Genomic DNA, 27,771 nt, shown 5'->3' on the forward strand with positions numbered 1-27,771 from the left:
AGAAGAAAGAACAAGAAACATGAGCCGCGCTTGAGTGCGGCGATCTGCTAGGGTTGGCAAGTAAAGAATTTCTAGCACGTTCGAAACAAAGTCAGTGCCCGAGTAACGTGATGATAATGTACACCGAGCCGCCATTCTTTCCACTTTTTAAAGCTTACCTATCAATCTTTTATGATACCGGTCGCAGATGGTCCTAGCGTACTCTAATGTTGGTCGAACAGTCGTTAGAAGCAGATAGCTTCATTGATGTCATGGCCAGTTTTAGTTTTCTGCGCGGAAACCAAGACTTTCTTTAGGCAGCTGAATAGATATTAGTAATACCAGAAGCCCAACTTAGATCGTAGTTATTAGTCACATCCAAATATTTGACTGCACTGACCATACATATCCCGCCACATTTGAGTGCATAGAAGCATATTATATGGGCATTTCTAATTTTGTTAGAATAACGCGTAAAGCAAGAGCTGTTTTCTTATTCGTTTTATTTTCCAACCTTGCACCGATTTTCAGTCAGGTAAAGAACTCCGCTGAGCTTCGTTTGATCGCTGCTATTAATAATGTTGACCGGTGTTAGGCCCATTGCTATTATTCCTGCTGGAATTGTACTTGCATGAATGCCCCCCTGCTACGGTCTCGCTCGAGACTGGCAGTATTGAAAATAAATACCCAAACAAATAAATAAACAAATAAGCAAAGAAAGAAAGAAAGAAAGAAAGAAAGAAAGAAAGAAAGAAAGAAAGAAAGAAAGAAAGAAAGAAAGAAAGGAGGAAATAAATAAATAAATAAATAAATAAATATTATACAGCAGTATGCAAAAATACGCCCATTAACTGTATCGTCAGTATCACAGGCTATAACTAGAATTTATATTTGATTCTCGCAGCAGGTCCTGGAAGATGCCATGAGAAATGGCTGACGCGTTGCAAATTTTTTAGGTGACAGTGTCCACAGCTTAAGTGCTCGCTTTTTTTGTTGCGTTCTTTCTTAATTCATTTAGTTATATATCGTTCACAGGCAAAACCACCCACCGAACTCAGCAAATGCTGAAGGGTCATGGTACCAAGATGTCAAAGAACCGAGTAACTGGCTCTATCAGTGCCAGACTAGGAATACAGATTCTCTGACGTAAACGCTGAAGTTAGCTCATTGATAGTAAAGAGACCATTTATTTTTTTATGAAGTGTATTTGTTTTTCAACAGACTTGCATGCCGCAGATTATAGTACCCTACACAGCGCCCGAAGCGCAGATTGTGGCTACATGTTCCGATTATGTGACCAGAACGCTGAAACCGGGAGCACTGCTCCGGTTTTTCGGTGTAGTCAAACTTGGTATCGAGCGTAGCTAAAGTTGATGTAGTCAAGTTTCGCCTCGGTGGCAAAGGCAACCAATACTTCCTCCGAAGTTCCCTTACGGCACTCATGTGGTTCTGGTGCTCGCTGCCGCAGGTTGTCGTGATTTCATAGTCAGAGATGCCTGGTGGCACTCCTCTGTTGACAGCACAATTCTCCGGCCTGCGCTAGTGGGTTCGAGCACGAATGTCTGTGAAGGCTATTGTTTTAAGGGCGAGTTCAATATCAGCTGTGTTTCTTGTATCGATCGCAAGGAGGCTGCGCCTAAACTTGGGCGGGGGGAACTACAGTAGCCGGTCTGTAGCCTTAACTTCCAGCCTGTATTTTAGTGTCGTACAGTTGAGACACATGATAATTTCTGCGGAGTCTTCTGGCGTCAGCATCATGAGTAGTGGTGTTTTGGAGAAGTTGGGTCTACAATGCTGTCTGCAAGCACTTTCGCGCATCGGCGCTATTTGGATGGAACAGTGAGTTGAAACCTGTCGCCTTCTGATGAAGTTAACATGACGTCGTTAGCATACTCCTTAGTCTTTGTGTACAAGCACTCAGAGGACATTGAGCTGCCGGAGCCATTCTCCGCACATTAGCTGCGATGGCGCGCATGCTTTCGCTTGAAACCCCTACAGCATACGATAGGTTACCTGTCGTGAATGTGGCGACCACACCCAGAGACAGCGCTTCAAAGCAGTTTTGCATGCCGTTATGTGTCCGCCTGCCAGTTTCGTTTATGCGCATGGGTGTTTCCAGATGTCTAGTGTCGGCTCTAAGTAAACCTACCTATTCTGAGAAAGCCTGCCACAGTTCTGGTGTTTTTTTCTTTTCAAAATTGTTAGGTGACGTTGCAATGCAGGAGGCCTTTGTTGCTGAACCCATTTTCTTGCGTGACAGCTCATTTCCGAACTATCGCTTATTACGATTCGAGCGCGTCGCATCTCATTTCTGCAAGCAGCGCTCCACTAGCGAATCATAGGATGACAATAAGCCGCAAAGGTAAGGTCTGACGGCTAAATCCTAATAAGCTGACAGTGAAGACTAAGTTTCCTTTTCAACTCCGAGCGGATTTCCTCACATCGCGGGATAGTCCGGACTCTTGTGCTGGCTAAAAAGCAAAGTCAGTCATTGGCGAAGTTTTTACACTACGTTGGCAGTTCCTGTCTCCAGTAATGTGCACCGCCAGATTTTCCCACGAAGACCATCCTGGTCGGCTTCACCGCATGGCGCGGGAATTACGAGTGCTTGCTTTTAGCAGCGGAGCTTTTCAAGCTTTCTTTTGTCCGTGGGGATGATTAACAGGAAATTATCCTCATCGGCGAAGTGTAGAGACGAAAAATGATAGGTCAAGAAGTGGGAGGGGAAAGTGGCGAGGAGGCAAGGGGCCCACGAGCAGGAGCTGGCAGTGCGCGCCTCAAGAAAAAAATGTGGCTAGGGAAATCCCAGGTATCGAACCCTGGATCTTTACGACTTGAAACCGGCTACCTGACCACTGGGTCACCCCAAAGGCTCGAGGGATACGGGGTTAGCAGCGGCGCAGAAAAATAACGTATGCAGCCATCGAGAAAAAAAGAAAATTTCGAACAAAGGCCAGAGAGGAATTTACACAAGTATTCCAGCCAAATGGGCTAATTTTTAAGCGTAAAAAATAAATAAACGGAACAAACAATTTACGCGCCCATAGTGTGCAAAAGACATTCCATCTCGCCTTCCCAGGGCACCTCAATACGAGGCGAGAACGGTTTGGTAGGTTGGAAAGAAATTATAAAAGAACGAAAGAAGAGATAATCTAACCTCCCAAAATTAAGCAACAGAGAATAAATCAAAGACCACCACCGCATGAAGCAAAACAGAAAAACCAAGGACAAAAACGCGCCCCGATTCCCCCAGTGAAGGTAGTTGGAAAGCGAAGCTGTAAACTACACCCACAAAGATTACCTATGCGACGTCACTTGAATTCACACACTTGGTTCTACAAAGAGTGAAACCAGAGGCAAGTGAAATGCACTTAACCACGCCCTTTATCGCTTCAAAGATATTCTTTGCTAAGGTTAAATCAATGCATGATCCATAAATGGTGGTCGCTTGGTTGAGTTGTATTGCTGAAGCACAGGAATTGAAACTCTTTTTCTGCAAAATGAAAGGAAGCTCAAACCCGATGTTAGACGATCTCACTTCTCCTCCGTCTCTGCCGCCGCCGCCGACGGAGGCAACGAGATCGGCGGCAGAGACGGAGTAGAAGTGAGATGCCATGGGTTCGTGTGAGCTCACTTTAATTTCTACGAACTCCTAGCGCATGCGCAAGGCGCCCACACGACCGCGGAACGTGCTGTGGGCGGAGTGCACAGCTGCGCGAAAGGTCGCTTTACGCTATCACGTGGCGTTCAGCGAGAACGTCGGGGGTAAACCCGCAGTTGTGCTCGGTGAGTGCACCGTCTGTCCCCCCGTCCCCGCGTGGGCTCGTAGCTCAATCGGTAAGGCAACAGGCTCCCGCTCCGTCTCTATTCGTTCCAGGTTCGATTCCTGGCGGTGCCACTAATTTGTTCACAAGAGTTTTTTGTCGGCACCAACGATCGCGACAGAACGCTTGGGTGGTAGAGGCAAAAAGCTTCACTTTAAAACACACTTCCCGTGGTCGGAATCGAGCATGGGTCGCTCGCATTATAACCCTTTCAGTCACCGTGTCTCCATACGCAGACGCGACTTTCTTTGTCGTTTTGCTCGTGAAAACGAAAAGAGGTCATGCTGCAGAGCGGTGCTGCTGATGTTCGAAATCTACGGAAGTGAAAGGTAGCACCATGTGATGTGGAATGATGGAACAGCACTCATAAACATCGTTTCAAAATGGACGCCACCAAGTTTTGTGGGAGCTCTGGTGTGTTGCCGTCCTAAGTTCTCTTTTATTGTGGCGTAAATCGTTTATAAATGCTAAAAACACCTCTTTCATGTGCAGAAATTATTATTTCGCCTCCTTGTCTGTAAACTGCCTCAGGATTTTTTATTATTTTTATAGGGAAAAGTAGGATTGAGTAATGGTGTCTCCGTATGAGGACACGGCACCATTTGCGTAATAAGTATTCTAGAGAGACTGAACCTTTTTTTCTTACCTCTAGACGCTTGGCACTGCTAAACCTCCAAGTATAGAAGTTTTCTGCAGTGAATATAATAATTCGTGACTGAAAGGGATAAAACCGGCATCTATGCGATTGCGCTATCATCGCATTAGTGGCCGCACAGCATTTCGTTTGGATTAGTACCGCGGGCGTTGGCTTTGGACTTAGACTGAGTTAAAGGACTTCGGTTTCGAACTTTGGCAGTTTGGATACTGGACTTTAGGGGGGGGGGGGGGGGGGAGGGGGGTGGATTGGGGACTTTGATTTAACTTAGTTTGCATGGAGAAAGTTTCACTTTTAAAGCAAAGCTTTTTCCCTCTACCCCCCAAGGGTTCTTTCGCGACCGTTGGTGTCAACAGAAAACTCCCGTGAACAAATAAAATAATTTACTGGCACCGCCAGGAATCAAACCTGCAACTAACAGAGTAACAAAGCGAGAGAACGTTATCTTACCGATTTAGCTACGAGCCCACGCGGAGACGGGGAAGACAGGTGGTGAACTCACCAAGCACATCTACCGGTTCACCCCTTGCATTATTGCTGAATAGGCGAAAAGCAAAAACGCCGGTGTGTACGAGATTTCGACGCACGATAAAGATCCCCAGGTGGTCAAAATTAATCCGGAGCCCTCCACTACGGCGCGCCTCATCGCCTGCGTTGCGTCGGCGCGTTAAACCCCACAATCAATCAATCATAATTGCTGAATGTCACGGGATAGCGTCACGCGACCTCCCGCGCCACTGCGCGTTTCGCGTTTGCTACGAGTTACAAAAATTAAAGGAAGCTCACACCAACGCATGGCGTCTCACTTCTAGTTCGCCAATGTGCTAAAGCCTGTGGCCTCCACTGTCCACGTAAAAAATCACAGCTCCTTACCGGCCACCCTCACGTCAAACGACAAATCAAGGGACACATTCAAATTCATCACTCCAAGCCCCAGAATCATGATCCTGGGCCTACATCTTCAGGCCAACACGAAGACTGGCGTATTCTTGCAGCGCCTCAAACACAGCATCAATCAAATCATACACATGATCAGGCGAGTGGCCACCAAGAAGCGAGGCCTCAAGGAACCCGATACCTTTCGATTACTTCAAGCTTTTGTCTTCTCGAGAATCACTTATATAACGATGCTTTAGATATTGATTAGAAACGCGGTTGAGCAGGCCGTTGGTCTTCCTATGAGTGCGTCTACAGAGAGGCTGCTTAGCACGGGGCTCCACAACACGGTGGAAGAGCTGATAGGGGGCCATCTTTCTAACCAGAAGTTCCGAATGAGCAGAACTGCGGCGGGTTGCCGCATACTTCACCAGATCGGCTGTGCAGCACAGAATGTCACTCCGCTTGATGTACTCCAGGACTCTTAGCGACCAGAAGTAATGATGCTCCCTTTGATTAGAAATATAAACCCCTCACACCACGAGGGCCGCCGACAAGTATGCGAGCTCAAGCGCTTAACACCACCCTTGGTGGGGATCATGCAGCTATACACACACGCCTCCCTCCCAACATCGAGGGCAGCAGTACGCCATCATCGTGGCTACCTCCAGAACCCACCTCCTTGCGTGTGCCTCACTAAGGGGCAGAAGAAGCAGCCATCGCTTTGGCTGTCACTCAACGAGGGATTCGGAAGGTACTCAACCATACCCAACAAGCCTAAGGGAATTACCAGTCGGGTTGGGAGTCACGACCTGCCCTTTGAGTGCTGAAAAACCACTCCCCAAACGGTTCCAATCAGCTCATCTGGACACCCGCTCACGCTTCCATGGAGGGCAACGAATACGCCCACCAACAAGCCTGCGCTTTTAACCCCCGAGCTATGGAGCTGCATGAGGGCAGTCGCCCGTTTGTCTGGTTCAGGGACATAACCCATCATAATCGCCTTCAGAGGCAGACCCTACCTTCGCCTTACCCTGGCGTTTCCAAAGAGCAACAAACTACCCTACGGCTCATATAATCCTGCTCTTTACCACACCCGACGCGTCTACACTTAATGCACCCGAATCGCTTTGACGCTGAATGTAAACTTTGCTCAGAGGTAGGGATACTCCGCCACATATTCGGGGTGGGCGACTTTAGCTCTGAGTACCCTCCTCTCTTTCCGTCAACTACCCAACAAGAGCAATGGGAGATGCTGCTGTCCAGCCCCTCTCTACATACCCAGCTTCAGCTGGTGGACAGGGCACAGGCGGCGCGGACTGCACCTGGGCTCCAGTGAAGAAGGAACCACTTCCCTGGACCGCACTCTGGGCCGTTCAGAAATCTCAACAGAAGCATTTCCTCCTCGTCCTCTTTTTTCTTCTCCTTCTCCTCCTTCTCCCCCGTCTCGTCCCTGCCGCCGATCTCATCGCCTCCGCCTTCAGCGGCAGAGACGGAGAAGTGAGATAGTATAACTCCGAGTTTGAGCTTCCTTTATTTTCTAAAAAAAGAGTTTCCACTCCTGTGCTACACCAATAGACTCAAGCAACCACGGTTCATGCATCATGCATTGTTTTAACCTTAGCAAGAATATCTCCTCGAAGTAATAAAGGGTGTGGTTAAGAGCATTTCACTTCTCTATGATTTTACTATTTGTAGAGCGATGTGAGTGAATTTAAGCGTCGTCGCATGGGTAATCGTTGTGGGTGCCGTGGACCGCTTTGCTTTCCAACCACATTCACATGGTGGATTGGCGAGAATTTTTTCGACCATCTTTCTCTTAAAAAAGTGGCAGACCTAAGAAAATCCGAGTTAGGTCTAGTGAAGACTACCAGCTCCGCTTTCTCAGTCTTCGCATCTCAGTTGCTAAGGCGGCCGAATTTTTTTTATCTCAGAAACTGTTGCGCGCAAATAATATTTTTCCAGGATTGGATTTTGGAATGCTTACCTACAAAATGTGTATTGGAATTCTTTTAAGTGTGCAGTTTTTTTATGCAGAACTCCTTTCCCACCATTTTATTAAACTTCTGGACGAAAATGTTGAATCTACCAAATTTTTGCCGAATGTTTGCTAATAACCAAGAGGGAAAGGAAAGTGCCTATTCCCCTCCGTTTTTACGGGGGTGTTTATACGTTGACTTTTATGCTGATTTATAAAATCATCGAAACGACGAAATTGTTGCAGCAAAGGATGAGATTCGCAGAAATATATGTCACATGTGCCTCAAACAGAATGTGACGAGACAATTGAACAACAGAGCCATTACCCTCAGCAAACAAAAGTGCTCTGATGTGAGGCCAGAAAAGAACTCGTGATTTTTTATCTCTTCCTCGCCTTAGCCTCGGCAAGATATCCTTCCAGTCAAGAAGCCCAATATAGGACCTCCTGACTTAGTTCGACCTTTTCACTAAACGTATCCCTGTCAACATGTCTTTGGATCTGTTTTCTTGATGTCGAGCAGCATGGGGTGTTCTTTGTCAGTAAAGCATTGTGTCCCTTGCAGAAATTTTAGCACAGCACCGGCGTTTTATGCCAGACAGTGCCAGTGACTAACGCTGCCGGCCTGACAGCTGCAGTCGCTTACGTTTGCTTGAATCTTGCCGCGCGCCGCAGCAAAAAAACTCCCGCTGTTTTTTTTTTTTTTTTTTTTTTTTTTGCTTGCTTGTTTTCTCGTGTGCTCGCTTGCCAGCTAGCGCGCATCTCCGCTTACTCGCACGTTCATATCTTTAAATCAGCTAGTGTCAGGCGTGACTATAACACATGATAGATTTCTAATGCGGTTGCGCCAAAGCAAACCGATTTTTTGTACTTCGTTACATACAGTGTGGGACCGGAAAAAAAAGCATAACCTATGCAATGGGTACTGGTAAGCCACAATCTTTACGGCAGTACGTGGAAAACGTGGAATAATCTGCAACCTTCGTGTGCAAGTGGGTAACTTAGCAATGGTCGGTTCATTGAGAATGCATCAGCGAGGACTGCCAGCAGGGACGAAGCATGTGAGGCAAATCGAAGTGCGCAGCAGCTTCGCTCGAGGCTGTCCCAACGTTGCGCACGCTAGAATTCCGCGACGTCTCAGCGCGAATGCAAAGAGCTGCACATACATACGTATATGCATACGTATATGCTCCATCCCACCGCATGTCTGTTTGCGTGCGGCGCAGTGTGCGTCGTATACAGCGGATAAAGATTCCGTTCGTTGACGGACGCGTTGCGCACTGCTGTGTCTAGTGTTCGACGAAAGCTCACGATGTCGTACAAGGTCAAGCGGCGAAACGAAGGGTTGCCGCAGCGGCTCGGCAGTTTCGAAAAACCATCGGCCATGTCCCCTTTCGGCGACGCTGCTGCCGCCGTCGATGCACAGCGAACGTCGACACCGCCGAAACAACGGCGCGCCGGAGAAAGCGCTCGGCCTGTGAATTGCGCACAGCGGAGGGAAATCGGTGTGTGCTGACAAAGGCACTGCTGTCCCTGATGGGAGCCATTGCCTAGAAGGCGATATTTCATTTAGCTCAACGGACCGCTGTTGAGGGCAAGTATGCCTTTTCATGGCCTTGGGCTGTATCGCGGATTGTTCGAAGAAACTAGCAGGCGAATTTTGTCTGCGGTACACGCATGCCACGTCCATCTGAAGTAATCACGAATGCTGAGTGTTGCTCGACCCGCAGCTGAGATGCCCCGCGTCAGGGCACGAATAGCTAGCTTCACGTTCCATTCTCGCTAACAGATCTCGAAGTAGCACTGACTAGGAGCCGAAATTATAGTGTTTATGGACCCGACGGCATTACCTAGAGTATGCTTTGCCACTTCGACGCCACGATGACTAGGCGCCTCCTTGATTTATTCAATGAGCCATGCTTAAATGAAAAGATGGATACGCCAGACGTGGAAACCAAAACAGGTGGTCACTAACCCGGAAAAATTAGAACGTGCCTGTGATTTTTGCAACCTATAACCGTCACCAGCTGAGTTGCGAAGTTCTATGAAACGCCTATTTAATCGCAGTTAAGCTGGCCCAAGGATAATGTATTGTTTAGAGCACTTAGGGGGACGTGGTCTATATTTGCCGTAGATTTCATCATTCTTCCTATTGGTTACCTGGAGTACCTGGCATGTTTCGAGCCATCTAACCGAAAAGGAATAGCTGTTTCAGGCAAGTGTGGGAAAGCAGAAATAAGCGCGGCTGTAAAACGGCCATTCTTCTACAACAGTACCAGCGTGCTGAAATGTCCCATGACTGTAGACTGGTCTTCAAAAAACATGACGCAATTTACTTCAATGTATTTTAAAGACAAAGCATTCCTAGTGCATGACCGATGGCGTCCTGTCAAAAAATTAATAAATTTCCCCGTAGGCCGGTTGGCCGTCCTAACAGCTCTGATATGATCTCTGGACACATGGCGCGTGCATGAAACTGGACTTCCATTGTGTCAAAACGGTTATTTGAAAATCGCGAAAAAAGAACAGTTCTCTATGAGAAAATAGACGCATCGATCATGAAGAAGGAGTAGAAAAGCCCACCTTTATCTCATAAACTACCTAGCGGTGTACGTTTAGATCGTTCGTAGGTACGTTTACTTAGTGCGCAAAAAATCTTCGCATCGGTTCGTTCTTCGTTTGTGATTTGGGTCCTTAAAGGTTTGGCGATCGATGGGACGCACTTTCAGCGAAGGTTGCATTCACTTTTTGCTTTCGCGTCTCTCAAATTTCGTTAGAAATAGATGGTAATTTTTTTTTTTGCACAACAATTGAAAACGCTTTAGCTCGTTTCCCGTTACCGCACATTTCCTATCAAATTCACTTAGCTCAATTTGACTCTTAAAAATCAATGCCAGAAAGTAAAAAAATGGCCGTGAATCTCCTCACTTCGCCACAAATGTCATCGAAAGACGATATTCTCCTGCCGCCCCTGCTACGTAAATGCCTCTCTACTCCCCCTCCCCCCTCGCGCTCCTCCTCGCCCTTTCGACCCTTCGACAATAAACGCAGAGGAAGTTTGCTGTCAATCTTCGCGCGTTCCACTGCTCGCATTACCTACGGAAACCTTTCGTTACTCTTGCGTGTTCTACTCTGCGTTCCGTTTAAACGTTCGCGCTGTTTTCCACGTTTTTAACGTGCACCAACCAGCCCACTTGCTTCCCGTTCTAAGATATATCACTCTTGAACTTGGAACACTGTTACGAGTTCCAGGCTCGCGGGAGCCCTCTTTCTGTATTTTCGGTCAAAACATTGTTTTCAATGCGTATTTTTTTATTTCCTATACCACATCATCAAACCCCACATTTCCCCTTCTCTGTTCCCACCCGACTGCCCAAATTGTCACATCCCTCTCAACACCTACCACATCGTCTTGTCCTGCCCCCAACACCCACGCCCCCGCCTCTCCCCTTGGCAGCGCAAGCCCGAGCTGACCAGCTCCGCACCGGACCGCCAAGTCGCCCTGGTGCGGGGCGCCCTGCAGGCAGCCCCGACGAAAAGGCCTCCTGTACTTCGGAGGCTAACCACACCCTTCTACCCCTTCCCTTTAGCTCAATAAACGCTTTACCTGCCAACTAACCAACCTATCGCAAAAATCAGGTAGCTATGCACATTTAATTAAAAGAACATTGCGAATGCCACTCATGTATTGATGTTTTGCTTCAAATATGCCTAATGTTTTCTTTTTCCTGAACAGTGTGGACAAGTATTAAGTATGTTTCCAGATTTTGTGGTTTGGAAACATTATGATTATTAAACCGGTCGTGCAAGTGTGCCTACAACTTTTGGCCGGAAGGCTGAAGCGAGGGACCGAAGGAGCGAAATGTTCGGGTTTAGCTAGCCCAACAAAGACTCTCGTCTTTACAAACCAGCAAAAAAGGATGCTAACAATATAACAGAGGGCCTGGACTGCACGCCGGAGTGTGGGCGTGCCCTCCACCGGGCCCTGCCATGAGCACTTATGCTCATTACTAAATATATATTCTCACCCACTCTTTTTCTCTGCGCAAGTAAATATGGGGATAGAAGCGATCGCTTTTCTTTTTTTTTTTTTTTCTGGGAGCTCTGCGTTGCTGCACGGTGAGCACACAGACCTGGCGGGATGTATTACCCATGACGGTTGAGTGGCAACGATTAAAAGAGGTGAAATGCACTCGCTTTCGCCGAAGCGCGGGCTTCCAGAGCCCGGCAGTGAAGTGCGGGAACGCGGAACGCCCATTCCCTTCACTCCGACGCGAAGAGCGGTCGTTTCCGCGGTCAAGGGCAGGGGTGCATGTCCTACCGAAGGCGGCCTGTGGCGTAACGCACGCGGCTTTTGGCTTGCTTGCTTTCGGAGCACTCGCTCTCGTTGGGTCGCCGGAGCTGACCGCCGCGGGCGCATATCGTGCTCGCAATCGGCTGTAGCGCTAGATACCCCGTCGCGTCGCTTGGCTCCCGCCGCCCTCCTCCGAAAGCATGTCATGGCCCAACGTGCGCCCTAGACCACCAACGCCCACGGTCTCGTCCCGAGCAGCAGATCAGTAGACTGCGCTCCGAGGTGTCGCTTGCATCACGGCAACGGAGCGGGGCCACACGTTTTATTGCAGTGGCGTTGTGTGGCCCGCCAAGGTTCCCGTCATTCCGTTCCACTTGCCTTAGCCTTTGTGAAATTCCTCTGTTCGTTTTCGCTTTATGGCTTTCCTGTATTTTTTCGTTGAGATGTCTTCCTAATGGCTAAATAGGAACGAAAGGGACAGGGGAAAATGCCGACGTTCCGAGTGAGTGTCTCCTCCGCTCAACTTTGTCTCATCTGTCCTACCTGGGTAGAATTGAGTAACATAGTTCTCCTACGCATTTCGTCAATAAAGCTCGCATGTCTCGTTGTCAGCAAAACGCTGTCTTGCCACTCCAGGCAATATTTCGTCATACCACCGCATGGCTTCAGCTTCCTTCCCTGTTCTCAGCCTGAAGCCAAGTGTTTCCGATCCTGCGAACGCGTTAGTATTCCAGCCAGTATCGTACCACACCCACCCGCCACGCATGACACCAAGATTAGAGTGACTCCGGTTGATTTTACGCTGTGATGGCTCATTTTCTTTTATTTCCTTTGTCTCCTGATGTAACTCCGGCAAAAGACAGGTCAGTAACTTCGCATACCAGCTGGTTTTCGAAGGTAAGCTGGCCCTTCAAAACGGTAGCACCAGAATACGGTGTAAATAGTAAGGCGCGACTTCCTTGGTGAGGATTGAACAGGAAGGACATAAGTTAAAATGTCTGGATTTTTAAGCGCCGCAGCTACGCCAGGGCTATGTGGCGCGCTTCGATAGGGAAGCTCGTGTATGTGTGTGTGTGTGTGTGTGTGTGTGTGTGTGTGTGTGTGTGTGTGTAGAGGGGGGGGGGGAGGGGCGGGGACTCGTGACCACCACGAGTTCTCTTACGTGCACAGAAATCTCCACTCAAGGGCATTTTCGTTCGCCTCTATCAAAAAAACGTCCGCCGGGATCGAACCCCCGTTCTTGGGCTCAGCAGCACAACCGCTTAGCCATAAAGCCACCGCGGGGGCCGAAGGGCTTAATGGCGTTTCGGCGATTGATTGATTGATTGATTGATTGATTGATTGATTGATTGATTGATTGATTGATTGATTGATTGATTGATTGATTGATTGATTGATTGATTGATTGATTGATTGATTGATTGATTGATTGATTGATTGATTGATTGATTGATTGATTGATTGATTGATTGATTGATTGATTGTCTGACTAAGGTGATTGCGTTTCTTAGTAATTCTAAGAAGCGTGGTGGCGTGCACCTGTTCGAGTATACGCTAGCTACACTCTGGTCGGGTATACGCTACACCGGCGCAAAAGCCATATCGTGATCTATTGTAAAAAAAAACGGCGTGTCACGCAGTTCGGTTGGATGAGACGTGAAATTACGTTATTCTTTAAAGTTATTACGACAGTTGCTTCAACAGTCTGAACCCGGCCTAAGGCTTTGCTAGTCTTCATAGTACGCGGACATATTTCTTGTGGTCGATCCACCTAGCGCCTGCGCACAAACCAAGTCACCGATTCCGTTTTATACTCGGTTAGCCGTGACACAGTTATGCCTTTGTGAGCCCACACAGCTGTCGCGTGTGTGGGCGTACGCGAGGCACACACGCACGCGATAGTTCAAGACGTGGATGTCTTAGAGCACGAAGGCAGATGAGTTGATGGCGTCTACCTCAATTGGCAGCGCGCCTCGATGGCTCGCGTGCCCTCGGCCCTTTATGGGCTCCTCGATCAGGTTTATGTGTGTTTGTAATCGCACGTATGAAATGAAGCCATTTATCTTGAGTGAGTCCGGACACTTTGTGGGCTGTTTTGTGCATTTCTGCATTACAATAATTTTAAAACAAAGCTTTCTACCTTTACTTGCCAACGGTTATTTCGTGGCGCGAGGGAAAACAAACTCCCAACGCGGCTGAGGATGGGGAGGGTGCTTTTCACTCACGGAGTACGGTGTAGATGGCGCGGCGACAGGGCGCTATTACACAGCTTTCCCCGCACGCAAGTGACTGCTCGCACCGGCGGGTGGGTCGGCGGGACGGCTTTGTCGTTTGCTTTAGCGACAGTTGTTTTGGGCCTGTTTTGGCGCAGCTTCGCGTCCATAGCGTGCTTACTGCACACGGCTTGATTAACTTGTTCGACAGCACCTCCTGGGTAACCCAGACCCGACGGAATTAAGTGGTCGTACGGCAAAGATACGCTAAGGATTGGTTTGCAAGGCGGGAAAACAAAATGTACAGACCACTTAGACATCTGGCCGCTAGAGAAACTCCACCTTTTGCGCACTGCTTGTCACGAATGGGACTGCGTTTTCTAAATTGCTGAATACCAATTCGTTTGTGTTTTAACAGGTATTACGAAAGACGACTGGAGCAACTGGTTCTGATAAATATTTATTATAAAAGTTCCTTCAGCTTCCTGGCAATTCTCAAATTTAAGAAGCGATTTAGTTTAAATCTGTATAAATTGGAATCACTAAGCTCACATGCCCGATTGTTTCGGTGTCTGCGCTTGTGTCGTGCGGTGGTGTAGCCCTGAGCCAGCACATCAGGATGGCTAGGTTCCGCTGTCTCACCTTTCGAAACACGCCCCTCTCCGTTTTCTTTCTTCCGACGCACGGCCAGCCTACAGTGGCGGCGTCCGCCGCTCGAGCCCGGCCGTGCCCGACTCTGGTGCGTTCGGGACGGCGCCCACGCGAATCCCAGCCTGGTAACGGCTGGCAAAATCTCTGGTTTCACTCTTTCTAGAGCCACGAGTGTGAATTCAATTGATGTCGCATGGGCAGTTGTTGTGGGTGTCGTTTAAAGCTTTGCTTTCCAATCACCTTCACAGCGTGGATTGGAGCCAATTTTTTTTTCAAGATTACCGGTTTTCTGTATATCTTTATTTTGCATTCTGGGTCGCTGTGCCTAAGCCATGCACAGTACGAAATAAAATTGAACGGCTTGTTCGCGTGCTTTCCAAGCACGAAAATATGAGCGGGTTCTCACACAATGTAAGACGCGGGTGTGTCGTGATGTGTTCCGTCTCAATCCAGCGCCATTTTGTTTAAAGCGAAGCTTTAGTGTTGTCACTGATGGCGTCTGTAACGCAATAACGCTCTGCAGAAAAGCAACTTTCTCTGAGAATGATGATGAATGATCGTGGGTGAAGAGAAAGAGAAAAAAAACAACGCTTCAGTGATCGGAATCGAACCTGGGTCCCTCGCGTTATGAAGCCGGCGTCTATCCGATTGCCACATTTCGACATGGTCGAAACTCAGTCCAAACTCGGACGACAACCAAAGAATCTGTCACAAGAAAGCTTCACGTTCAACTATCGCCGTGGTTAGACGGAGGGGTTCATTATTTTTTTTTTCCTTTTGCGCACACACCCCCTCAGATTGATTGTCTAAGTGGTAGTCGCACTTAACGTGAATAGTTTTTTTTTTTTTGCGCGTACCATGCAGCGCAGTAGAAACACATGTTCTTATAGCACACATTAATTGAAGATGGGCTACTCACAGGTCGTCAGTTGTCATGTAATGGATAATTCGTCATGAAATAAATAAATAAATGGTCAAGCTACGCACGCAACAAGCACAATGTATACGCTGTTGGCGCAAGAAGCTGCATTTCACGTAATTGAGTTGGTCTAAACGTAAGATGACGTCATTGTTTAGATGTGTTACAGACGTTGCGACAAGCGTGTGAACCTGGCGCTACACGCGTGGTTCAGACTGCCGCCGTAACTATCGCAATATTCTTAAAATACTCATTAATCCTACGCCTCAGCCATTCGAATCGCTTAAAACGCTATTTCTTACGTCCTTAGCTAACGATATGACTGATACATTCAGTCGAATAAAGATAACACCAGTCCTCGGTTGCGCAGCCCGTAATTGTGTTGTATAACAACGAGGTGTTGTACACGAGTGCATATATAAGCCCACTGGGTATGCCAAATTTCTGATTTTAAACTGCCATTTTCGAACGTATTAGAAAACGCATTTGTTGGTCGCACCCAGTTGGCGCTGTAAGCTCACAGCAAAAACTTCCCGGCTCTACTAAGTGATGGATGGCCGAGCAAGACAATAAAGAATGGAGTCGCATTACGCTAGAGGGGCGTACCGCTGAGGCCCGGGTCGATGAATGCGTGGACAGGTCACCGCCCTGATGGCGCTATTAAAAGTAAATATTTCATTCACCGCTGACGTACGCTAGGAGCCTAGGACGGCCGCCACCCTGAGCCTCGTGTACTTAGTTGCGCACCCTGCTTCCTTCCTAAAACCAGCTCTCCTGCCCTCTTCTCTTCTTGGCGAGGAACGCAGCCGGCCAAGAAGTGGCCCGTTTTCTAAGCAGATATTTTTAATGACAACTAATGAAAATAATGGCAATATAGTACACCCTACACGACACCGCGCCCCAGCTTGCAATGACACAGGCTCGATATCCCTTTTTAAAAGGCTGAACAAGCGAGTTTTTCCCATGCCGAGCCCGCCGCAGTGCGCGCGACTCACCGAGTCGAGGCTGTACTCCCAGTTGTTGACCAGCGCCGGTATCTTCCACCAGCGGGCCTCACAGTTGCCGCGCAGCAGCGCGTAGTTGTCGCGCCAGATGGGCCCCGAGGACACAAGGCCCAGCAGCGAGAACACCAGCAGCAGGCAGAAGCACGGAACGATCACCCTGCGACGCGCAACCCCGAAGGAGGCGCTGTAACACCCTCGATGAAAAGACGGTAGTTTTCTCTTGCGCGAAAAGTAACGAGTTGGCATTCGTTTCCCGAGGGAAGAAGTCGTGGAGGAGGGTGTGGGACGCGTGAATGAAGCGGGTCGTGGGAAGATTGGAAAATAAAATTTGTGGCGGTCACTAACACCGCATATCAACAAGCGATGGTTGACCGGGAGGAGTAGTATTTGAAGTTTATAAGGAAACGGCTTTCCAGATCATTTGCCAACGGATGCTCTCCATTCATTAAGGGACCCCTTGTGTTACTTTTGCGGTCTGAAACGGTTCCGTAGTTTCTCAGTTTATTTTTGTCGCGCTCGAAATAAAACGAGCCTGTGTAGAATGACTAGCCCTAGTTGATAAACGCGGGCCTCACCTGTAACCCTGCTCCGTCTTATCGCAGAAAAGAACATTGCCATTCACCACCAAGCGATAGTTTTAGGCGAAAACAGCGTCGTTTTGACGCTGCGGAGAAAGGCATTCCTAACGCATTCACCTTAATGACATTTTCCATGCTTTTATTTTATTTTCACGCACCAGACATGCCGTAATTTGTAATGGATTACGGGGAACACAACGACAGCTGCGGGTTTCTGATCAAGCATACATGCATTTTCCGTTGAACCTACTGTGCGCGGAAGCGCGCTTGTGTCCGCAAAGCAGTATACGACATGAACGTCGTTTTCTAACTCGGATTACAATCGCTTCGGCATGCCTAGTCCAATTAAATTTTGTGTGTCTACAGATTGTGTTTCGAAATCACATGCGCGCAATTTGTTTTGAATACGCGAACAAGAACGCCGGATACAGCTCTTTTCCACAACTACGCAGCCGAATTCAGGTGAAAAACGAGAAATTAAGTCCCCCTACTCAAACACAAAAAAAGGGAATTAAACGTCCAAAAATGGAATTAAAACGTAACCAGCTTGACGTAACTTCGCATGGAAATAGGTTCCCCATAGGAGACAGAACAATAGATTTGTTCAAAGTTTGTGTACGTCAGAACAAGCGTTACGGCCGTCTTCCGCAACCATATGCTTCGCAATATTATCGTTGAGCTGAGTTGGACGCAAAAAAAAAAAAAAAAAAAGGGGGAGATGGAAAGGTAAGCATCCCATCTTTTTTCAGGGGTGCACGGCTAGGGAACGCTTGATGCTTCGATGGATGTATCGTAATGAAGGACTGATGACCCTTGGGGTTGGGGTGCATTGGCGTGCCATCCGGATTCTACGTGAGAATCGGGATGGCACGCCCGGTTCTAACCAACGGGGAGCGACAGCATTATCGTACTTTTCATCGGGAGTATAGACGAACGCGCAAACGTAGATGCCCTCATTAGAACTTTTGTCTAGTACCCCTGCAGTAAATGCGCAAAGCTTTTTAAAAAGCAGTAAAAAAACGCTAAAAGACCTTATTGGGGTTTGCCAAGAAATGCTCGGAGACGGGCACATGTGTCAGTAAATCGAGGGGAACACCGCGAGTACTCCTGCTTCCTTATAGTAGCTTTGATATCCGTGTTTCCGCACTATTCCCGCTGCAATACCTATGGCCGAAACAGCACAGACATAGCATATAGCACAGACACGCATGACTACAACCTATCATCAAAATCCGAACTTGCTGCGACGCGTCATTTGGCTGCGAACGGGGAATGCGGTGGCCTGACGTCCCTGTTGGATATGCAACGGCCCGACGCTAACGCTACGTCTGAAGGCCTCACGCCACCAACCGTTACCCGCGGCTTGTCGTGTAATGAGTTTTACATTGCTTGGCCCGCCATGAATGTAAGCACACGTTAAGACTGAGCATAAGCCTAGCAACATGCCTACACAGGTGGATGGCGCAGTGACGATAACAGCAGCCATAAGAAGCTCACGGTCGGTTCACCAACATTTGGCTGCCACCTCAACTATTCCACTCACAATACAACGATAGCTGCAGTGAGAAGCTCGCGGACAAATCGCGACTCCCAATTTGCTTGCGACGTCGACATACGAACTAATAATTATCCGATAACCATTTGGGTTGATTGTCTAGTGGCGGTACAGCGGCCGTCAGAGGGTCATCCAGTTAGCGAGGAGCTGCGGGCGCACAATGCGATGACGAAAATGTCTTTGCTGCACTGCTTTCAGGAGAACTACAGCCAATTAAACTCATCTAAAAGGACAAAAGATGGCCCATTTACCGTCTTGCGTGTCTAACGACATCATAGATATACTCAGCAACACTCAACTCAGCGGCACAAAATGCAGAGGCACAAAACTCAGCGATATAACTCGGCGAAATAGCTGGAACAGAAGTCATGCCCGCGCATAAGAGAAAGCTTTAGTTCGTCACATTAGCTCCCTATGGCACAGCCAACGGTCGTTCAGTTGCATTGCGGCAAAGCAGACCCGCGGCAGTCGTGTTTCTGGAGTGCACCGTTTTGTAAGCGAACACACCTAACCTGTGAATTTGTGTAGGAGCACCTTATCTATTTGTAGTATGCGTAGTAGATAGAAACGTTCTGCAAAGGCATCCCCTTGCCCCCGTCTGGCGCTCCCTGTGCGCGCCGCCTACGCGTGGTTTCCAAGCGCATTCTGTTTCGGTGATAACGTGTACGCTTCAACAGGGTTGCGGGTACTGATTATGTTCCACGCGGATACAAAGCCCCATGCATCGCGCGTGCACTATTCGGGAGATTAGTCTGTAGCGCCGCCTCGTTGGTGTCAGTTGAAGTAGACGCGTGCTCCTGTGGCGAGCAACTGTACCGCGAGCCCACATAAAAACCGGGGCAAGTATACGGTGAGAAATTAAAATCGAGACACGCATATGTGCTGCACGCAATACCACGCGTAGAATCAGCATTTGGCGGCAGAAGTTGTCCGCCGTCACCACGTTGCTCAAGAGGACATTACTATGAATAAATACCACGGTGCACTCATTGGACAATCAACCGTTCACAGTAGATACCACCTTATGACATCGGTCCATACCACCTTTTCATTGAAGGGGACAAAAGCCCTTCTGCGTTTTTTGAACGACGCAAGCTTACACGAACGACTACAGTGCGCTAAAAGGGACTAAGAGTGCGCGCGCGTTCCCGCCCATATTTTCCCCTTTTCACCTGTCAGGTCGTTCATCCCCTCCTCCAGTGCCGGGTAGCAAACCGGGGTCAACACTTCGCGAACCTCTCCGCCTTTCCGTTCGCTTTCCTCCTCCTCCACACTCCGCGCCTCGTGTAGCAAGGCAAGCCCCACTCACCGCACGTATCTCCTAATCAGGAGTATCGGGAGCCACTTGCTCAGGTTTCGGCGCTGCTTGAACACGCTGTATCCGAACAGGAACCCGCTGAAATCACAAAGATGGGCCTCACATCAGAGGACGAGGAATAACTGCGGCAGAAGTGGCTTTTGCTAAGCACGTCAGCTGAGACAGGAGCTTCACTTGACGCTGCAACCCGGTAATGTTGGCTCGTTGGTTTTCTAGTACGGCATATAGGGTTTCAAAAATCTAGCCTTTCAATAAATAATGTAGATAAATATCATTACGGCGGAGCACCCAGCGGTGATGTGCATGTCACATGGAAAGCTGAGCTTTTCAAGAATACGTATCCTCAGAATACTGCTATTTCATACCAGCTGCTCCGGTTGAATTAATTAAACACGGCGAAAAATATGAAAGAAAAAAAAACAGCATTTGGTTGTGGCGTAGACTATGGCATTACAGCCCTGCATTCTCAGGGTGAGAACGGCACTAACTAGACCGGGTGGCAGCATCCGTCGTTATAGAAAGTTTTCACGGCACCGGCGACTTCATGATTTATCGGAGTACTGGCCTGCTCTCGCTTATAGCTACCAATAGCAAGCTGTTTCAACCGTTTTAGAGGGAAATATCTGTTAAATAGATTAATCAGAAACTAAAAACTATTTTCCTCTTTGTAATGATATATTTTACCAACAGCCTATTCTTACCAACAAGAATGCTTTTTCCCAAGCAACGCCGCTTAAGATGCTAAACATAATTTCATTTCGAACTGTCTCACTACTGTCGTAAAAGTTTTATTTTTATGCAAGCTGTTTGGTTCCATAGAGCATACCTCAGGGTGTACAAAAATTGGCTCGATAATGAGACTAGAATTGAGCCTAACTATCGGAATCCCCCAAGTTTGTTTTCGATGAAGGAGTCTAAAACATGAAGTACACACGTGTGCCCCTCTAGACGCCGTGCTTGTCACGTAAGTGAGTAGGTTCGCATACCTAAGGCAGAAGAAGGTGTCAGCAGCCGGGTAGGCATTGGCGATGAACATGAACGGCGTGTGCTTGACGAAATCGAACATGTTGAAGATCCTTCCTGTAAGAAGCCGCCAAGGTTCATGGGCCGCAACCATATTCACCTCTTGTTGTCCAGAATAGACCAGCCCAAACTATGGCTTGATAACCCGCCCCACACTTCGACGAGCTTTTGAAGTACCATGTGTCCAATACGAACAAACGAAACAGATTTGTTCCGTATTTATGCCTGGAGTATGCAAGACACACACAAAATGTGCTCTAGGAATAAATGTGAATCGCCTGAGCCAGTCGCGGAAACTCGCGAAGCCTCCGCGGACCTGAATCGGCCTGCGGGCTCAGTTTTAGAATCCCATGCTCTATTTATCTACGGGCAGAGGTGCGCGCATTCGTTCGTGCGCGTGCGCGTTCTCACAGCAGTTCGTACATTTTGCTTCCCAGCGACGCGGTCGACTCCGGGCCCCTTATTCAAGTAGTTCCATTTGAACGAGATCTTCACCTGTAAAGTCAGCTCGTCAACAGGTCAGCTCGTCTCTTTTCCTCAGTCCCTTTGGGGTTTGTGACCGGCGTGCATCGTCATTTATTTTTTGGTGCCACAGCAGAGCACCTTTTCTTTCCTCCATGATGCAGTACTTCCTGGCGGCCTAGAAATGAACTTCCCGTTCCCCAACTACTGACGGATATGACATAAAGTGCCCAAATTGATTTAAACCATGGATGACGTGGTGAACTCGTCGAAAGCCAAATGGCTCCTGATAACGTGATTTTTATCTTAGGTGATTTAAGCGGTCCTTCCCTGGTCACCATATAATCGTTGGAGATTTATCCCTTGGTGCCAGAACAGTATACTAGTAAACCTGTCAGCTCGAAGGGTGGTAGGCTAAATTATGTGCGCACATAACGTTGCAATAAAGCAATATATAAACAACGGGCACCCAAGAGGACCCACACGACAGCGACAAGACTAGTGCTGTCATGCCTATGTTTTCACAGTGCCCGCTGTATATTTAATCTGCTTCTTTGTGCAGAATGTTTACCAACTATCCCAGTTGTCGGTATTTTATTGCACCACGTCATGATCACTGATCTAGGATACGTGGCAGGATGGGACGGCATAAAACGAAAACGTATGACGTGAACGTCGACATTCCGTTTCCAAGTCAGTGCACGCCAGACACTTCCTGTTACACCTAGCGCCGTCTTGCGGTTTGCTTCTAACAATGCTGCAAACTTCTTTTCAATGGCTAAAACAAGCTTGCTGTCCTGTCTCTGTGTCCTAGCGGAACGCGTCGCTGCTTTTAACGTTTACATCCTGGGTTCGAGCCCTCCCTACCTTTCTGTTTCCTGGATTTTCTATAACGAAAAAACGTTCTCTTAGATCACGTCTACGTACTCTTTTTAATTAAAAGTGGTGGATTAGTACCTTTGAGGTCATTTTAGGAGCTAAAAGGAGCCTATTACAGCGTTTTGTTAAAGTTCCGCATCTCACCGGAAGTGCCCGTCCTGCACTGACTTGGACAAAGAATGCCGCGCATGAATGACCATCAGGACAGTTGCGTACACATGCTTGAGTGTCCCGTCGCAGGCTTTTTATTGCTATACCACTACCTGGGGGGCGCGTTCGGATTGTATGCCAACCGAGACGTCCCACAGAGACCCGTACTGCAGCGTCTCTCTGCAACCATGCCCAAGGACGGAATTTTGACTGGTGTCCGTTTTATAAACTTCTTTCGTCCCTCCACATCAAGTCGTGATGTAATTACGGTTGCCGTTCCTCTAAGAAGCGCAGAAACCTATGCACAGAATAAGCGTTGCTGGTTTTCGGCAGCATGTCGTCTGCCTCCAACCAGTCAGTGCTCGCTTGAAATAGACACTTTGAGCGGACAAAACTCAGAATTTCGGCCCTGGTCGAAGCGGCCTCAATGCATTACTCTGCGGTTCAGACAGGCAGCCCGAGCCTGGTGGAGGACGCGACAGCTCGAAGGGGGGAGAAAGGCGGCCACTCACTGCGGTTGGGGATGGGCGTGAGCGCGTAGCAGTAGCCCAAGATGATCCACAGCATGGTGAGGAAACGGACGCCGTGGAGCGCGCGCAGCCGCGAACCGTCGTCCGACACGTCGAAGAGCCGCAGCGTGTTGCTGTACGCCGACCAGGAGGTGAGCGCGCCCAGAACCGCGTCTGCGAACACGCTTCGTCATCGCCCGCTGTGCAGCCCGCTCTCGCGCGTAGTAGGCCGGGATGCCGCGAGGGAGAAATCGAGAAGCCATCTGCACGCTGGCTCTGCGCGCCACTTACACGCCAGAAGTCTGCTTCTCAACAATGCACACAGGAGGCCGATCACTGCCACCAAAGCGGCGAAGTAGGCCAATTACTCGAAAAAGTGCACTCTGCGCTGTGAAGTAGCGCAATGCAAGCGTGGCGATTTGCATTGCCCGATATCACAGCGCACAATATGAACCACACCATATGCTGGGCCTCTTTATTTGCCAAATTTCTTCCCGAGGACACCGCGATTGCTCATTCAGCCGCATTGTGGCAAAGCATATCTTGGCAAAAGGCAGATCTTTCCGAAGAAGATCCAGGGCTATATTATTATAGCGAAGCTAAAACGCAACAAAATGGTAGTTTCAAAGTGCAAAAAGCACTGCTTTCTGCGTAATTTTGGTGCCCGCACTTGCCTACACTACTTTTTGGTTTGCAGTGAAATCACGGTGACCGTAGGCTACACTAAATGAATGGTTTTCTAGTCCGAGAGTCCTACTCTCTAAGGCAATCTATCGGTTCAGTCTCACCACAAGGCACTTGAGTGACCAATCCATGTCGCCAACAAAGCGAATTCCGCGAATGACAGCAACGACCATGTCATTTGACTCAAAAATGTTATCTCTGCTGCGGCACTGCGCAGTGCTCTGGCACGCCACGCTTGCATTGCATGATGCCACCCACAGCGCAGAGCGAAGTTTTGTGTCAAATCGCATGCTCGACATCGTCATTCCCCGATGCTTTATTGTAGGCCGCGTGGATTGGTCCATTGACTGCCCTGTGGTGAAGATGAACTACGGCATTTCTTTATAGTGTATTATAGTGTGTTATAGCGCCTGAAGGGTTTGAGTCGTACAAAGCGAACAACGGGTGCGTCTTCTCCGCTAAATTTTCACCCTTCCAGGAAACTATGGCCCCTCGAACGGTACAACTTTTGTAGAGATATTCATAGACGTTAAAAATAACGGGAAAACCGAGCTTTTTACGAAACAATAATTCGAACTTGGGAGAGTAAAGTAATGGTAATCTGAAGTTGATTTACGTTTATTACATAATCCCAGGGCCCTGTTTCGCGCAGGAATACACAAGTAAGAGGCAACACGCTAAATTCTTATTCACCGGGGCGCGATTCACTTTTTGTCTATTCAGCGCAATATTACGTAAGATAACTGTATTTTTTTAAGCCGCAACGGGAACGTTTATGACGCATCAAATAATTCTTAGTCACTTTCATCCTTGTTTTTGTTTTTTCATAATAATTACGATGTTTCCTTCTAGGCTTTATTTACTCTTGGCTGTAATAGTTCTCGAACATTTGGGATGAAGGTACTTACACGTTATACCTGTATAGCCATCATTCTGCTGAAGAAATAAGTACGATAAATAAAAAATGGAAAAGAATTGGAGAGCCCAATTCATTTTCCCTGTAGATGCCACGCCCGTAATCCGAGGAAGAAGAATCCTCAAGAGAGAGAGAGAGAGAGAGGACGCACGGGGCTTGCGGTCCTCCTCCTGGCGGCTCCTGATGAAGACGTCCACCAGGGTGCCCAGTCCGACCATGCTCAGCACCACGCAGAGGAACACCCTGGGTGCACCCCGCACGGAAGCAGGAAAACGCAGGGCTGAGAGCGGAATCCTTGGATGCTATCGAACACGGGACTCTGCTTATGTGCGATCAGCTTTGAACTTGCGCATCGAGGGTGCAATCACATCAGCGAGGCAAGGCCGTGGAGTCAGGCTAATTCAAAGCGAATACTCCACATCAATAAGCGGGTGGTTGTAACTTATATCGGCTTTACACTCGTCCACGAAAGAAAAATAAGGCAATGAAAAGAACTTTTAAATATGAAAGTAGAAATGACGAGCGAGTTAGTTGCTGCGGTTATAAAAAAACAACAAGCAACACCATTTTGGAGACGGGTAAAATAAGACTGAAGGAACGATGGGCCTCGCCATCAGTTTGATGGCCTCGCCGCAAATGCGAGCACGACTGCATCGTTGATATGTTGAAACATCGTTGAAACTCGTGATAGATAAATACCTAGTATTGAGTTAAAAGATCGTATCTATAGGCACCGGAAAATGGAAGCGGTTGGTTGCTCAAATCATCAGGACCCTCTACAAGCCACCGTTTTATTTCGAGCAAATGCGACGGGCTTCGTGCACGCGGTATCCCGCGGTAATCAATAAGTGCAATATTTCATCCACAGACTTAGAGCATCTAAACTTTTCTGTGGTGCGTCACGGCCGACTAGGGAGCCATTCCTGATGCTACTACGCCTTGCTGCAAACGTTTCCGTTTGACACTTCGATTTACCATGGATGGTCTTCCTAACATCTACCGCGGTTTTCCTAAGCAAATGCAGTTAGCCAAGGAAAACTTACGGCGCACAGCTTTCCACACATCCCCAACAATATATCTTCTCTTGGGGTAAAATTATCCAAGCTCCTGCTTGCCAGATTGGCCAGAGTTTCTACAAACATGCCTTAAAATATGGTTCGCGTACACCGTTCAGAGTGACAAGGGAGTTTTGTGTTTTTTATGACACTGCAGTGAAGCGAGTAGTCACCATCTGAGAAAAGCTTTTCCGCATTTACAGAGCTGTGAACCTTGGAAATGAGGCAATTCATGACGTCTCAATGAAATACCAAATCACTCTTTACTTGTGTTTGATTTAGGGCGATCACGAAGGAAAACACTTACCAAAACTCGGCTTCTTTTACATGTATTTTAGGGTGCAACTTACTCTGCATTGCAGCATTGGATTTAACCAATTGAGGCTGGCCTACGATGCGTTGTGGTATTTAGAACCAATAATTCGGCGCACTTTCCAAAACGTACGGGCTCTTTAGGCGCTGGAATAAAAGAAACGGCACGTTTCTTTTATTCCAGCAACGCTCACGTGCTACTGAAAGCGGTTTTGTTTGGTTTAGTCAGCGTGTGAAGCGATTCTTGAATTGGCGTCAGTCGCAACGAGTTAGTCGGAATCACGTGGTCGGAATCATCGAGTAGCGGAGGTGCGACCTTACAGCGCCGCCTGCTGGAAGCTGTCCAGTTGAATGTCCCTCTCCACGTCACACAGGGGCACGGATGCGTTGACGCCGTAGTTCTTGAATGCTGCGCAGTAGAAAAACGCCAGGTTTACTGCCAAACGCTCGAGGAGTTTGGTAGTTTCAAATGAAGAGTTACGACTCGGCGTACACGCACATCAGTTATTGTCTCCGATGTGCCATGGATATCGAACACCACTAGCAGTACGCGGCGCTTGAACAGAGCTGAGTATTATGCGCCATTTGCCGAGAATCGTCGTAGTCATCATCGACGTCACAGGCACCATGACGCATAAGTCAGCAATGCGTACATCTTTCTCACTTAGTTGTCTCCGCCTGGAAATGCAGTTTAATGAAAAACGGATTTCGAGGCGCCAGACGGGCGAATAGTTTTTTGTTTCCGAACTCCGTCTGAGTTGTAAGGGCAAATTTATATAAATAAAATAGCATAAGGCAAAGGCGCCTGATCTGCGTTCGTGATAGCTTCATTTACAGCTTATTAATTGTTCCATCATCCCCCGGTAACGTGCCCGTACAGAATCGCGTAATTTATGGTCGTTGATCATCACCACCTATTATATCGAGTGTAAATATTTATAGTTGTTACGAAATCTTTTTTATTATTCTTCCGTTCCCTCCTACACTTTTTTTTTTCATCTTATCCATCATTTTTTCCTTTAACGTTATAATTATGGCTTTATTTTGATTACCTAAAAGCAACTGGTTGTGCAACGAAAATTAATCTGCAATGTGCGCGTGGTTCTTTCAGTATTTTTAGCGCAATCCTATGCCCTTCCTAAAAAACTCCAGAAGAGAAATGGGCACCTTGTTTAAATAAATATAGTAATGAATTACCGAACTTTTGCAAAAGTAGCGCTGAGGAATAAATATACGGAACGCACATTCGGGAATACGAACCCAGCAGACGCATCGTATTAATTCAGGCGCATAATCAAAGCGGGTCCAACTGCCAGCCGTGAAGGATATTTTTGTGGCGAAGGCCACACACGGATAGGTGCGCGACTACTAGAGGAGAACTTATTCAATCTTACTCTGCATTCGCTAAGTCAAGGATTACGCAAGAAAAATCATTTTTTACTCGGTGTAGCGACTTGGCGACTAAACAAATGCAAAAAAAAAAAAATTCGGCCACCTTCGCAATTGAGATGCGAAGACTGAAGAAGCAGCGGAGCTGGTGGTCTTCGCTAGCTTTAACTTGGCTTTTCTTAGGTCTTCCCCTTTCTTAAGCGAAAGATTGTTAAAAAGCGAAGCTTTCTCCATGCAAACTGAGTTAAATCAAAGTCCACAATCCACCCTCCTAAAGTACAAAATCCAAACTGCCAAAGTCCGAAGCCAAAGTCCACTTTGGACTTTCGCTGAACCAAAGTCCAAATCCGACGCCCACGCTACGAACCCAAATGAAATGCTGAGCGCCCAGAACGCCTTGATAGCTTAGTCGGATAGACGCCGCGGTTTCATAACCCGAGGGACACAGATTCCATTCAGACCACGGGAGAGTTTTTTTTTTTTCTTGAGGCGCAAGCTCCCAACACCTGGTCGTGGGCTCCTCGCCTCCTTGCCCCTAGCGTTTTCAC

General features: G+C 47.9%; 1 protein-coding gene across 1 annotated transcript in view; it reads right to left on the reverse strand.

Annotated features, from left to right (window-relative positions):
* LOC144144541 (nose resistant to fluoxetine protein 6-like) overlaps positions 1 to 27,771 on the reverse strand; it is a 113,211-nt gene that overhangs the window by 21,253 nt on the left and 64,187 nt on the right. The window contains exons 4-9 of the mRNA XM_077676049.1: positions 26,156 to 26,243; positions 24,619 to 24,710; positions 22,871 to 23,041; positions 20,831 to 20,924; positions 19,836 to 19,922; positions 16,385 to 16,550 (exon numbers count right to left, since the gene is read on the reverse strand). Coding sequence (XP_077532175.1) covers positions 16,385 to 16,550; positions 19,836 to 19,922; positions 20,831 to 20,924; positions 22,871 to 23,041; positions 24,619 to 24,710; positions 26,156 to 26,243 — 698 coding nt within the window. The remainder of the gene's footprint in view (positions 1 to 16,384; positions 16,551 to 19,835; positions 19,923 to 20,830; positions 20,925 to 22,870; positions 23,042 to 24,618; positions 24,711 to 26,155; positions 26,244 to 27,771) is intronic.

Source organism: Haemaphysalis longicornis, unplaced genomic scaffold (assembly GCF_048455015.1).
Source record: "Haemaphysalis longicornis isolate Haplotype H1 unplaced genomic scaffold, Haemaphysalis longicornis Haplotype H1 scaffold_1, whole genome shotgun sequence".
Classification (NCBI taxonomy): domain Eukaryota; kingdom Metazoa; phylum Arthropoda; class Arachnida; order Ixodida; family Ixodidae; genus Haemaphysalis; species Haemaphysalis longicornis.